Source organism: Gadus chalcogrammus, chromosome 1 (assembly GCF_026213295.1).
Source record: "Gadus chalcogrammus isolate NIFS_2021 chromosome 1, NIFS_Gcha_1.0, whole genome shotgun sequence".
NCBI classification, from domain to species: Eukaryota; Metazoa; Chordata; class Actinopteri; order Gadiformes; family Gadidae; genus Gadus; species Gadus chalcogrammus.
Genome location: NC_079412.1, coordinates 4,127,076 through 4,141,943, shown reverse-complemented (window position 1 = coordinate 4,141,943; position 14,868 = coordinate 4,127,076). Strand labels below are relative to the sequence as shown.

At 46.3% G+C, this 14,868-nt stretch overlaps 1 protein-coding gene across 1 annotated transcript; it reads right to left on the bottom strand.

The window, feature by feature from the left end:
* Window positions 1–222: 222 nt before the first annotated feature.
* cldn19 (claudin 19) lies at window positions 223–14,631 on the bottom strand. Its single transcript, XM_056611938.1, has 5 exons — window positions 13,820–14,631; window positions 6,598–6,762; window positions 4,970–5,054; window positions 4,659–4,805; window positions 223–1,384 (listed from the first exon to the last, which is right to left on the bottom strand). Exons 1-5 carry the CDS (start codon window positions 14,040–14,042, stop codon window positions 1,336–1,338), a joined length of 669 nt encoding a protein of 222 aa, XP_056467913.1. The 5' UTR covers window positions 14,043–14,631; the 3' UTR covers window positions 223–1,335.
* Between the last annotated feature and the right edge of the window lie 237 nt (window positions 14,632–14,868).

Sequence of the window (14,868 nt, the reverse complement as noted above, 5' to 3'; positions counted from 1 at the left end):
GAGAGAGAGAGAGAGAGAGAGAGAGAGAGAGAGAGAGAGAGAGAGAGAGAAAGGGAGAGAGAGAGAGAGAGAGAGAGAGAGAGAGAGAGAGAGAGAGAGAGAGAGAGAGAGAGAGAGAGAGAGAGAGAGAGAGAAAGGGAGAGAGAGAGCAAGGGAGAGAGCACTGACCGAAGGAGTTCAAACTAGATGAGGAAAACACAAATGGATGTAATCACTCACAGCCAAATCCCAGTTTTATTTCCTTTTTTTATTCCCCTGTTTACTTCATTCTAAAAGAAAAAGACAATAATGGCTACATTGTAAATGAGTTCATATACACAAACGGGGTAGGAGGAGCTAAGTATTAGTCAGGGAGAACAATCACATTGGTAATTAAAATGAAGACATCAGAAAGAGGAGGGGGGGGATACTGGACCCAATTCCACTCAGCAGAAAACAAGGCGTTCCTTCAGTACAGGTCTGGTGGCCGGTGGCGCGGGAGGCTGGGAGCACACCGTACAGTACGGTCTCTAAAGTCATCACCACCAAACAAAGGGCGCTCTCATACAAAAAAATACTAATTGGCACTTGAACAACAAAACCAAACATTAAAAAGAAAGAAAATACACAAAAAGCTGTGTTGGTCATATCCTCAATCCAGGTGACACAAAAAAAAGACTACACATAAAACCAAGCCCCTTTTCTCTCTGCACATTGTGGCGTCGGTATCGCTTTGTTGTGTGTGTGTATATACGTGGTAGATTAGCTACACAATAAAGTCCACCGTGACATGCCGATAACATGGTTATTGTGTGTCTTTCGGTAGATTTTTAAATAAAGAAATAAATGACGACTTGCAGAGGAGCAACTGACAAACAACACCTCCCCCAGATGCGTCGGGTTTGGGTGACCATGTAGTCACAAAGAGTTGTGCACAAACACTTGTTATAAGGCACAGTAGTAAAACATTATATATGTAGTAAAAAAAAAAGAGTAAAGAGTATAACAGGTGCGATATACACCTGGGCATTTTAACATGTGTTTAGAAAAAGACCCTGAATGAATGTCCGTCCTGAAGACAACAAAACAGACAAGGCAAAACAAAAAGAAAGGCATTTCTCTTTCAGAATGGCTCTCAGAGTAAGTACAACATGTTTACTTTCTATGTTTTTTTTGGGGGGACGACTGTGGAATAGTTTAGCGGTATGGGGAGTAGGGAGTGCTGCTGGTTAAACCTCATCTGGAGCTGGTTCAAATTGTTTGTCCGCTTGTGTGTTTGGGCGTTTCTCAGTAAGACCGTTTTCTTTATCTTGCCACAATCTATAAAACATGGTAAGGCCAGAAGTCTCTCCCAAACTACAAGTACTGCTCCCTTTTCTCTGGCGGGGAACTTTTTACATTTGCTCTGCAATTCAGAAAAGGGGAAAAAAGAAACAGGTTTCAGTCACTGTACAGCGAGACACATCCGCTTAGAACAGAGAGAACCTCAACAAAACATCAAATCAGAACAGGTACCCAGAAGTCATAGGATACATGTGAAATCACAAGTGGATGGAGAACAGCTCTTTAGTGGAGATAAGTAAAGTTCAGTAAATGAGGGAGGGTCAAGGGTGAAACATGGAGCCTCACAGTGCAGTGAGTCCATTGGTTGAGGTGAAGGAAGGAAAAGCCGGCTTCTATTTATCTTTCAAAATAAAAGCTGTATAAATATTAAGGATCCATATTTACAGAGGGGGGGGGGGGGGCGGAGCAACACGTAAGAGGGGAGAGACATTGAAATGACTTTGGGGTGTTTTTTTTCTTTTTCGGGAAGTAGCTGGAGAAAAACTTGTGAGAAGGAAAGATAACATGGCCCCTATACAGTACACTGTTGTGGGAGAAGGAGGGGTGGGCACGGGTCACGTATTTGGGTGGGGGGGGTTCTAGGATGGAGACAGAAGGTGGGGTGGATGGAGTTGTATTGGGAGTGCGGCAGTGGGAATGCAGACAGTCCTTCGATAAGAAGGCGAGGGGAGAGGGCGAATCAGTCGGGGAAACTAGTTTCACTCAACAACTCTGCCCTGAATTAGAGAACAGAAGAAGAAGAAGAAGAAGAATAGGAAGAGAAAGTAGCAGAGGAAGAAGACAGCCAACAGGAGGAGAACAGGTTTAGAAAACACAAAATGGCGGGAGGACAAACGCACACATCGATGTGTGGTTAGACATAGTTAGCAATCTGGCTACAGACGATAGCGACGCCACATGTTAAATAGCTAACATATCATTGTGCTTTCCCTTTGCGTGTTGGAAATGTGTTTGTCGACAAATTTGTGTTTCAGCTTGCATGCTCATTGGCCGTTAGAGGAGATGTGAGGATGTGATGTAAAAGCACACAGAGGCATTAAATAGTTTGCATAAAGTCAGATGATAGGTTGCTATTTGGGAGCGTTTTGTTATTGTGTTGTTTTATGCGCGTGCGTTTCTTCCGGCCAGAGAGTGTGTCCGGTGGCTCTAATCATGCTTGTTCTTAAGAAGTGATTGGTACAACACAGCTGCTTCTGACAGGCCATTGAGGCCTGACTTAACCCCCTGTTATGTGAAAGAGAAGGTGAAGAATGTCCTCTGACCCTCCGCTCCCATCAAGCCCTAGCAAAATGGAGGAGACCACAACAAACCTCCAGCAAGGAGAGGGGGTCAATTGAAAATAATTGGGCGGAGGAAGGAGTGGGGACTATAAACAAGTACTACAAAAAGGTTTTATTAGACACACGAAAAATATGGGGTTTAGATTTGTATGATTGGTGAAGGTAAGCACGAATGAATGTGACCAATTAAAAGTAGCTACATCGGTTGTGAATATTTATTCACAGATTAATCAATGCATTAATCATGTCATGTGAATCAAAACAAATTCCTTTCGGCATTAGCTTTCGGTAATAGTATTTAAGATCGAGTCCATTACTGAATTAGCTTTGTTTCTAGTGATGTGCAATCTTTATGGTAATAAAGCCATATACTATGTTATATTATTGAACACGCTCTCAAATCAACAAAATAATATATTGGGCTTTCTATTCAAGTATTTATTTGTTTTGATTTAACTCTTGGAAACCTCACAAACTGCAAATATTGTTAGTATAATTATTAAGCTATTCACCAAGCTTGCATGCAAATGAGAGCATGATGACATGTATGAATCAAATGCCTGTGAACCACATCTTTACTGTTCCCTTAGCTGAGCCAAAGCCCGTCTTGACATGTTTAGACCGCAGCTTTATTAAATGACGTGGTGCAGGGAGCTGTGGTTAGGTGGGAGAAGCATTAGAAGCAGTACGTAATATGTATGCCTTATCTCCCTCCCAAGAACTCAGGGATGGACATTAAAAGCACATATACTTTGCAGTGATACACACAGATATGTTGACCGTTGTTCACCTCCACTCCATCAGTCTGGGCAGTGAGCTCACTAACCAGAGTGATGGATGGTGGAGAACACAGGATTTAGTCGGAAAAGGCCTGAACAAGAGCTATAGCTTTAAACCAGGGGTGCCCACACTTTTTTGAGCTGCGAGCTACTTTCAAAATGCGAACGTCAAAACGATCTGCCTGCCTTAAAAAATGCTAAACATGCATTGATTTATATATACAGAGTATGAGTATGCACTGAATGGAGCCAGCCAGGGTAAAAAAAAACGTCTGGTCAATCAAGATGAACGTATTGGGCACCCCTTCTGTAACCTCTACCTAAATGCTACAGGTTTAAAATGAGGGCATTCCTCCGTTTTTGAAGATTAGAACAGGACTCAAGCCTGTTTCTGGATAGCAATAGCGTAGCATAGGAATAAGCAATGGCATGGGTCCTCATCCTCCAATTAAAATAGATCTAGTCGGGAGTTATCTGGGAGGCTGGGAGATCTTCCCAGTGGTCAGTCACACACCCAAACTACATGCAGTGGAGTATAAAGAATCACACACTGATAACACCCTGCCACATGGAGAAGTAACACACAAACAGACACACACGCATACAAACACACACACACACACACACATACACACACACACACACACACACACACACACACACACACACACACACACACACACACACACACACACGCATACACACACATACTTGCACATACACACACAGCTCCAACCAGGAAGCATAGGACAAGCACAATTAAATATATTACAAAATGTGTGTCCATATGTGTGTCCATAAATATCATATAGTGCATTTAAGATATGTGTACTTTAAGACCATAATCTACATGAAATAGGCAGCATATTACGGAAAAATGATTGGTTTATAATAACTTTTCCAGATGACATTTACTCTAGCTAAATATTTTGTATTGTACACATTTATTTATGTGTGTATGTTCTTGTGTGTATGTGTGCATGTGTGTGTGTGTGTGTGTGTGTGTGTGTGTGTGTGTGTGTGTGTGTGTGTGTGTGTGTGTGTGTGTGTGTGTGTGTGTGTGTGTGTGTGTGTGTGTGTTTGCGTGTGTCTGTGTGTGTGTGTGTGTGTGTGTATATGTGTGTGCGAATGTGTCAGTCATCAGTCCTTCAAATGTTGTAGGAGCCATTAGCAGGGTTCAGAAAAGGGGGCAGGGTTTGGGATGTGGGAGCCAAGCTTGTCCTCTATACGCTCTGATAGGTTGGCTGCTGGAAAAGGGGGCGGGGTTTACACGTACTCCCTGGCTGTTGAAGGCTGTGATTGGCGGTAGTACTGCTGCCCTCGCCTGTCCTCACTGGAGCAGGAGCAGCACAGGAAGCCCCCGCCCAGTACCGTAAGACTGGCCGCTGCCCAGCCCACGAAGAGGGCGGAGCCAAACTCATACCTTTACATGGAAGAAGACAAGCAGGGAAACACCATTTTAGAGCTTTGTTATTGAGATCAACAGATGATACAGAAACAGCAAAACCCCCAACAAAGATCATATCATTTTCACATTGTTGTGATTAACCTCACCAACCTCCTGGTTGATAAAAGAATGACAAGTACCTGGCATTGAGCGGCGTATTTGGGTTGAAGAACTGGTAGGAAACCTGAGTGGCGTACCAGGACACTGACACCAGCGTGCACACACCTAGGAGACAGGACGCAGTAAACAGAGCCGCTTCTCTTCAGCAACTGAAGCCCAGCGCTGATTACCATGCAGTACTCTCTCAACACACACACACACACACACACACACACACACACACACACAGGGTTTCAGACCTAGCATTGTGCGTCTAGAGGGGTAGAGATCCAGATAGTGTCGGTTCAAGCTCACACCTGACCTCAAACCATTTGTCTCAGCTGACAACTCACAATTGGATTTCGCTTTCGCTCTTTGACACGTCGATAACAATGCACAACATTTATGCATTGTTTCCATGGTGCCTCGACACACAAGTGCTGTTGATAAACACGAGGGGTCTCTGGTAATGAGGCGATTGGCAGCCTTCCATCATAACGGCGTGAAAAGGATCACGTCGGTGGCAAATGAATGGCGGCGTGCGGGGGGAGATGTATATGTGTTCACACCGCACTGCCAGTGTGCTCATGGGCCCCCAGAGAAGAGTCCACACGCTGAGGGTTTAAGGAACTAATTGAATGCATGTTGAATGTGTCTTGGAAGCATTCCCACCTGTGTTTCCAGTGTCAGCTGCCTGGCTTTAGTGGGACGGGGAGCACCCAAGATGCCTTTTAATGCCAAGTGCAAACAGGGTGACACTTACTGTACCGGGACCTAGCACCAAGCAAAGAGCGAGACCACACTGGAGAAACAACAGCACTCTTCATGATGCTGCGTGTGTGTGTGTGTGCGTGTGTGTGTGTGTGTGTGTTTGTGTGCGTGTGTGTGTGTGTGTGGGTGCCTGTGTGTAATAGAACAAAGGCTTTTGAGGACATTCACTTTGTCCCCGTAGGTGTGACATGCGAGTTTGCCACTGAACATCCTGACACACACTTTAAAAAAATCTGAAGCTGCTCATTGTTTTTCACTCCTTCAGGGTCGGTTTCTTTGCCTTGCCTGAATTGGGCAATGCACTGGTCTACTGCCAACCCTTTCTGGTTACGGTGAAAGGGTAAATGGAGAGGAAGCTGTTTGGAACAACCGGGTGCTAATCTGGAATGCTACCGCACTCAGCAGGAACACAGTGCTTCTGCAGTGCTGGCAACTCAACCCATCGAACCAAAGGGGACTTAGGGTGTTGTGGTCGTGATTAAATGGGACCTTTCCTCAATGCTTTACATGCTACAATAAACTACACTCTAAGTCAGAACAGAAATACAGTGATTTTGATAGAAAGGTGAACGACATTTCCAACGAATCGTCAATAACGTTAAACATCATGTATTTATAATAATTCTATATTTAATTAATTTACATCATCATATCCCTGTTGCACAGACACACACACACACACACAAACATACACACACACACAAACGCACACACACACAAACACACACACACACACGCACACACACACACACACACACACACACACACACACAAACCCAAAAGCACACTCCAAAAAAAAAATACTCGTACAGATGCAGCTACTTCAACCAGGAATCATAAAGGGACACGGCCAATAACCACCACAACAACAACAACAAGTCGGTTGGCCCCTGCTCACCTGCCAGCACGAAGAGGGCCCCTCCGCAGACGGCGATGCGGGTCTTGGTGGCGGGGTTGTTGTCGCCCACCTTGGTGCACTTCATGCCCACCACGCTGACGATGATACTGATGAAGCCCAGCAGCACCGCCACCACCATCAGGGCCCGGCACGTCTGGATGTGGACTGGAGAGAGAGAGCGGGAGGGAGGGAGGGAGGGAGGGAGAGAGAAAGAGGGAGAGAGAGAGAGAAAGAGGGAGAGAGGGAGGGAGGGAGGGAGGGAGGGAGGGAGGGAGAGAGAGAGAGAGAGAGAGAGAGAGAGAGAGAGAGAGAGAGGGTTGGAGGGAGAGAGAGAGAGGGGGGGGAAGACACATCGGTGGGGTGAGATAGGAGAAGGTGAGTGAGTGATAGGGATTCAGAGCAGGAATAATAATTGAGTGTGGTGTGTGTGTTTGGTAAACACGCCTTGGTCCCATTGACTGGCTTAATCTGCCTAAGTGATGAACAATAGAGCTTTCAGAGATAAGAGCTAGTCTCTGTCTAACAATATTAAAGTCATTAGTTCAGGTAAATCCGCAAAACTGCTTATGGCGCATTTCCACCAGAGGTTGCGGTTCGGTTCGGTTCGCAAAGGTGCAGCACGGTTCGTGTTTCCACCGCAAAGAGTGGCCATGACCTGGATGAGCCGTGCTGAGCCGTACTCGTTTCACACTCATCTCCAGTACTCCTCCGTTTGGGTACTGAGACGCCTGAAAGGGTGCCGGCAAGTTCGAGCTACATGCGCCCTCTGTTGATTGGTCAACAGAATCGTCACTTCCGGGCGACATGGGGATAAAAACAAACCAACAGGTATTATTCTGGAAAAAAAACTTGGGCGAACAAGGAGGTGGAGACGTTCTGAAACTGTTGCCGGATGACTTCCATGGTAGCTCTAGATTAATGTGTCGGGTCCCTCTTTTCCATTGTTTGTATTGAGCAGGCTACACTGTGTCGCTGCTATGATGTCACGATGTTTAGGTAGCTGCCGCGGCGATCGACATCCGGCCTACCATAAGGGTACTGTCAGCGGTGGAAACGCAACCTCGGAACTGAGCTGGACTATACCGCCCCCTCCCTACCGGACTGAGGCGAACCGAACTGCACCCTCCGGGGGAAAAGCGCCATTAGTGTCTGAATGTTTCGATTTCTTACACTTCCGTTAATTTTGTCCGTTAATTTTGTTTTGGTGGCCAGAACGACATGAACCTTTTGAAGGCATGGAGTGAGAAATAGAAAGTCGGGGTTGGGCGTAATTCGTTAAAGTGTCCACATTGCAGAAATGTTCTTTAGATCTTATTGAATCTGCAGCAATAAAAAGGGGTTTGGAGAAGAGACTCCAACCCAGTTTGCAGCTCTTTAGGTGAACTGGCTCTTCCCCACAGAACAGCAGACCCCAGAGATGAATCCATCCAACGTTACTCGGTGGTGGCTTCACCCTCTGAACCCTGCGTAGAGTCCACACGCACCCACGCAGACACATAGTTCAGTGGGCTGTACATGGGCAAACAGTCGTTTATACAATCACTAAACAGAAAATGCTCACTGACAAAAATTCCGGACTCATCTTTGCACCACTTATGTCCTCACAAAAGAGACACACATAAAGTGGTAGACGACATGTGTCACAACAGGGGGTTGATCCCAAACCACACTACCGTCCGCTACTTAGCAAATAACATTAGCGCCGCAAATAAGATGCATGACAACACACCCACACCCACCCCCCCACACACACACACTCACACACACACACACACACACACACACATACACACACACAGAAACACACTCACACACACTTACACACACACACACACACCCACCCCCCCACACACACACACACACACATACATACGCACGCACGCACACACACGTACACACACACACACACGCACACACACCCACACACACACACACACACACACACATACACACACACAGAAACACACTCACACACACTTACACACACACACACACACACACACACACACACACACACACACACACACACACACACACACACACACACACACACACAAGCTGTCAGCTGTAGGAGGGCCTGACATGTTTGGCACAGTGGGATTAGTGTGGCTCTTTCACAATGCAAGATTGTCTTTATGGTGCTGTCGCCAGGACACACAGTTTGACGTAAACAGCCAATCAGGCGACTGGGCGTCCAAATGCTAGCAGGAAGCTAGCAGTGTATGGACAACTTCAAATGGATCACTGACAGTTATTATAATAAGTATTTGGATGCTACTTGAACAGTGTTACTGGGTTACTGGGGTTTGTGACCAACACATTGAAACAGGACAAGACATTGGGCAATACTTCAAATACATGATGAACGGTCAACCGATAAAAGAGGGTAGAGTTGTCATAAGTCATTCTGACAGGACGCACACACCCTTGCATTCATAGTGAAGGTCGGCGGAGGAATCTCTTAGAGAAGTGGACCCTATGAGGGAGGGCTTGGGACCCTATTTGAAGTCTCATGTCTGGGGGCGCTCGCTTTGATGAAGAATTGTAATGTGTTTTTTAACACTTTTTACTTTCATCCATTTGGGGCCTTCTTTTCTTCGTACTAGTATGTGTGTGTGTGTGTGTGTGTGTGTGTGTGTGTGTGTGTGTGTGTGTGTGTGTGTGTGTGTGTGTGTGTGTGTGTGTGTGTGTGTGTGTGTGTGTGTGTGTGTGTGTGTGTGTGTGTGTGTGTGTGTGTGGAGCCCAGGCGGGTGCTTTAAGGACGTGTTGGGTGTGGAACTGGTGCATGCTGTGGGGGTGGGAGTTGGCTCGTCCACCAAACAGCTCATACAGCTTTCGGTTGCTTTAACACTAGAACCTTTGATACGTTCAAAACACAAGCAGTTGTGTGTGGTTGGGTGTGTGATCCTGTCCATCGCTTCAAACGACAACAGACCTTGGAGTGCGACGGACCACCCAGGAGGAAGTTCACTGTGTGATTCGGTCATATGTCACAATATCCTGCATCGATGTACGTTTCTTTCTTCAATTAGAAAAATGAAACGAGTCATGATTTATAACAAGTGCAACATTAGCTTGTGTTAAGGTATAGCCTCAACACTGGTGGGGCCAGCCTTTCGCCTTATTCATTATGCGTTTATGTTTTGTGTGTGTGTGTTTGTACATGTGTGTGTGTGTGTGTGGGCCCACTAAGATTCCATGGGAGGGAGATTGGGAAAATCCTGCGTAAATCTGGTTGCTCACACAACAAGCGTGAAAACAGAGGCTGTGTTTATAAAGTGTGAGGGAGTGGAGAAACGCCCGCCCCATCCTACCTACCACGTGTCAATTACAATAATTGCCAGGCTTCAATCAACCTCCACCCGATGAATTTCTCGATAAGCGGCTAACTTTCCGTTGAGGCTGGGGGGGAGGGCGATGGGTCGTGGTTTATCTGGGGTGGTCAGGGAGAATGCTTGTTGTCGTGACGACGTGAGATTGCATTCTTCAACGGCTGATGACATCTGGAGAGATAGTCAGGATGAAGGAGATAGAGTGGAACAATGGGTGTGTCATCTGACCAGTGTGTGTGTGTGTGTGTGTGTGTGTGTGTGTGTGTGGTTGTGTGCGTGTGTGTGTGTTTAGATGTATGTATGCGTGCGTTTGGGCAGGCGTGTGAGTATGCCGTTCAAGTGTGTGTGTGCATGCATGTGAGTTTGTGGGTGTGTGTGTGTGTGTGTGAGCATGCATGCATGTGTGTGCATGTGAGCATGCATGCGTCTGCTTTGTATGTGTGCGTGTATGTTTGTGTGTTTGTGTGTGTGTGTGTGTGTGTGTGTGTGTGTGTGTGTGTGTGTGTGTGTGTGTGTGTGTGTGTGTGTGTGTGTGTGTGTGTGTGTGTGTGTGTGTGTGTGTGTGTGTGTGTGTGTGTGTGTGTGCGTGTGTGTGCGTGCGTGTGTCTGTGCGTGTCTGTGCGTGTGTGTGAGCTGGCTGTGGAGGGGTGACCACACAGGCTTGAAGTGATGATCTCACCACAGGGGGATATAGGAAGGGGCGAGGAGACAGAGTGCAGCAGTCCTCAGATCTCGTACAGCTAGCCATGAATACAACGCCCGCTGCCCACCTATCACTCTGGTTGGAACAGCCTCAACCATCATGGTATCACGTCATCTGACGCTTTCATTCCCAGCCTGTTTCTTGTTCTGAATTGTGAATTGGTTCACAGCCAATGGCAGATGAATCTGACACACACTCAAACCCACACACACCCACAAAGGGTTTAATGCAATACTCTGACAATATCACACATATGTCTTGAAGTGATACTGCTAAGTCCCCCATAGCTAGTCCCAGGGTTTTTCACCACCCGGACCACAGAGCCTCTGGCCCTGAGCGATGGAACAGAACTGTCCTTTCAGCACCACAGATCTACCCGCAGACACCCCTCAGACCCATCAACGGAAAACAAACATTTTCATGAATCACTTCCGCAGAGGCATCGTGTGAAGCCTTCCAGAACAGTTAGTTGAGGGCATCAAAGGAGGGAGCCATACAGGCATGGTCTGATGAGCAGGCCGGCCATGGTGTCACATGCCGGCCAGCCTCCCTGCTGCGGAGGAGGGAGAGGAGTTCAGACCGGGGGGGGGGGGGGGGTCGAACCTCCAGCTCCCAGAGCCATCCATCCATCACCTGGCCAACGTGTCTTCTTAGCATGGGACTGGATGTGTATCTGCTCTGGTGCATCGCTGCATCTTCCCACACGGAGAGCACCACTTAAGCTCTGCCGCCTGATTGGTCAAGAAGCACGTGAGCAGTTGGATCTTCAAAAAACACATTTAGAATTTTTATTATCTGCCTACCTATTTCCTGCCTTGGCTTTGGAGAAACAAAAACAAGTCAAGTCTAGTAGCAGTAATCATATCGTTTCAAAATCGACTTCTACATTTTGGTGTTATCCGTGTTTTACAAGGCCATATCACATCTCTGATGTGTAAGCAAACCTCTAGATTAAATCAATTCTCTCCAGATAATGACCTTGGCAAAACATGTATTAGCTTATTAGCTTGTTATAGCTATTTGGGGTCGCCATTGAGATAAAAACTATTTTCTCTTAATTGTAATGGATATGGTGGTTTGGAGGGTGTACTACGAGGAAAAACAAACAATTGAATGTGTCAAGCAGTGCTTTGAGTAATTTGAATAGACCTTCTTGCCAGAAAGATTTGCCAACCTTGCTGGCAGGAAGTCATATTACCAGACAGGAAATGACGTTCATTATGTTCACTATTAATAATATCAGGAATCTAGGTAATTGAGCAAGAGAATTAATAGAAAAAAAACATTGAAGACAAAACAACATATAAGAAATTATAAAATGTACTATTTGTATACTTATATATTTGTATGAAACTTTTAGACATTCAATCCTTATTCTAGTAAAATACTAGCCTCATACTTAATATAATACAAACACTGACACTATATTTAGCTGGTACCATTAGTTACTGAACTCTAATGTTAGCTATTCAGGCCTACAAGCCTGGTTAACCCAACCATTAGCCTCGATAAGTTAAATTGCTACATTTCTAGCCATTTTCTTTAATTACATTTTATTTACTCACCATATGGGCTATCATTTGAACCCTAACCCAACAACTTACGATTATTTTACACAGTGCTCCTTTGAACACCCTGACCCAAACCCATCAGACCACGTACGCCAACGTTACCAGGTACGTTACCCTTTATGCCCAAATCACATCCATTTTGTCAGAGCAAGATTAAGAATAGGTTATTGTAAAAGGTTATCGCTAAGAACACCCATGGATGGCCTGTGATGGATTGTCACACGTTGATGAATTGTCCCTCGTAGTGGCGGTGGTGGTGGTGGGGGTGTTCTAGGAAAAACCCTCTGTGTTTGAGCGGAGTGCTAATATGTGCACACACTGGGGGGCTCGGACCAAGGGAACAATGTACGTGTGTGGGGAAGACAGAGCGCATTCTGGGAATATCTCTTGGTGTTTGGCTCAACACTGGCCTTTTCTTCTCCAAACAACCCCTATTCATCAGGACAATACGCCGTTCATTTGGCCGTAACCAGTGAAAAAACAGGAGATGTCCGAGCGGAGCGATGCCCCCTCTTGCACGGCCGTGCCACAGAAAATGTTTGATACGGTATGAGTGAGTCACCCAGAAGGGCCACAGGCTTCTCCCAGGGCCTACTGTGTGTTGTACCAGAAGAGGGAAGTAGTATGCAAGAGGAGAATTACATTTATTTATATTAGTACACATCCGCAGAGTGGAGCAACATCAAGATTAAAGATGATTCAAAATGGTAATAATAAGCGGTGTGGGCTTTGCCATTGTTGCTCTGAAGAGGACTTTGGGGCGATCCCGCCCCCTGTAGCTTTGCATCAGAGAGCCCTAATCAGATGATTTAGGCGAATGTTGGATGGGGGGGATTCATATAATCTGTGTGTCATTAATTATGAGTCAGTAGGCCGCGCTCTCAGATTGGAGATGACAGCAAGCTCATATTCAGAGCTAATTTATGTCAGAACCCCACATTCCTGGCTATCGCCAGCCACCAACACCCCGATATCCCCCCGACAGCCCCCCACGCAGCCACCGGCCCCTCTAACTCACAGCTAATGTGAAGATGTTTACCACTTTTCAAGGAGGAATTTCATTAAACCTCTACACAGCAGCAGTAGCAGCAGCATTTTTAACAAGATTTATGCCTCTGAACTTTTGATCTTTCCAAGTTATACATCTTTTTCCATCTCACTTGTTTTGGGACTTTAAAAACTATGGGATGTATATACTGTGTCTAACAATAGCAACAATTTGGTTGAAAATGTTTCAATATTTTCAGTTGTAAGTAATTAAGAGCTTTTTGGTAATTGGCCAACAGTACATGGATCGCACAATTATAAGAACTACGACATTGGTTCGGGATCAAGATCGGTTTTCACGTCCATTAAAGCCAAGGAAGCAGATTTCAAACAGAAAGAGAAAATCCAAATTTAGACAAAATGAAAAATAAAAACAATGACATGACAATAAACCCAAAAAGTACATTCTCCACCAGAATTAAAAATAAACAACACATGTCACACACTCCCCATTCAAACATCCCACAACTCCAGCATCTTCGGGTATCGAAAACAAAGTCAGCAGAAACGCAACACAAATGTGCCTGAGCATAAGGGGAGGTGAAGGGGCCAGATAGCCGCGTACTCACTGTCCAGGGAGAGCATGGAGTCGAAGATCTTGCACTGCACCTGCCCCGTGCTCTGGGAGGCACAGCTCATCCACAGCCCCTCGTACAGCCCCACGGCCGTGATGATGGCGTCGCCTGCATACGACGACTGCTTCCACTGGGGCAGCACCGTGGTGGAGATGATCCCTATCCATCCGCCCAGCGCCAAGAAGTAGCCCAGTAGCTGGAGCCCCGAGTTGGCCATCCTGCGTCTCCTTCGGTCAAACCGTTCTCTGTTCTCACGACGACCGAGTCACAGTTGTCTTTTTCTCTTTTGGTTTCTTTTGGTTTGTTCCTGCTCTGGTCCGTTGAACTCCTACAGCCAGATCCAAGCGAGAGTAGAGTTTTTTTTTATTGAATTCAGTTTTCTGTTAGTTACTGTTACCTCTAAACATCTCCCTCGTTCTGAGTACTTGAATTCTCATTTGAAGGCGTCCACTCTGTGAGTGCCTCTCTCTCTCTCTCCTTCTCTCTCTCTCTCTTTTTCTCTCTAGCGCTCTCTCTTCCCTCTCTCTCCCTCTCTCACTCTCTCTAGCTCTCTCTCTCTCAATTCCCTCTCCCTTTCGTGTCTTCTAGTGCTCGCTCGCCCTCTCCCAAGTCCAGGGCTTGGATGTTGGTCACAGTTGGTGTAGCGCCGTTGAGTTGTGTGTCCTTCTGACGGCAGCTGTGGTGGGGTCTGTGTCTCTCTCGTGCCACAGGATCCACGTCCGTGTCTCTGTCTCTCTCTGTGTCCTCCCCTGGTTCTGACACTGTGTGTGTGGGGAGGGGGCTCAATGAATAGTGTCTCTCTCTGCTCTGTTTGACTGCTGTGATCGCCGGGTCATCAGTTCACCAGGCTGGTTCAGCTTCTTCCAGTTCCCTCTCTCTCTCCCTCTCCCCCTCTCTCTCTCTCTCTCTCTCTCTCTCTCTCTCTCTCTCTCTCTCTCTCTCTCTCTTCTCTCTCTCTCTCTCTCCCTCTCTCCCTTTATCCTCTCTCTCTCTCTCTCTCTCTCTCTCTCTCTCTCTCTCTCTCTCTCTCTCTCTCTCTCTCT

Coding starts and splice junctions, on each gene's coding strand:
- cldn19 (XM_056611938.1), bottom strand. CDS start 14,042: ATGGCCAACTCGGGGCTCCAGCTACTGGGCTACTTCTTGGCGCTGGGC. Junction 6,763..13,819: donor CTCCATGCTCTCCCTGGACA/GTGAGTACGCGG, acceptor CTCTCTCTCCAG/TCCACATCCAGACGTGCCGG. Junction 5,055..6,597: donor GGCCCTCTTCGTGCTGGCAG/GTGAGCAGGGGC, acceptor CCTGTCTCCTAG/GTGTGTGCACGCTGGTGTCA.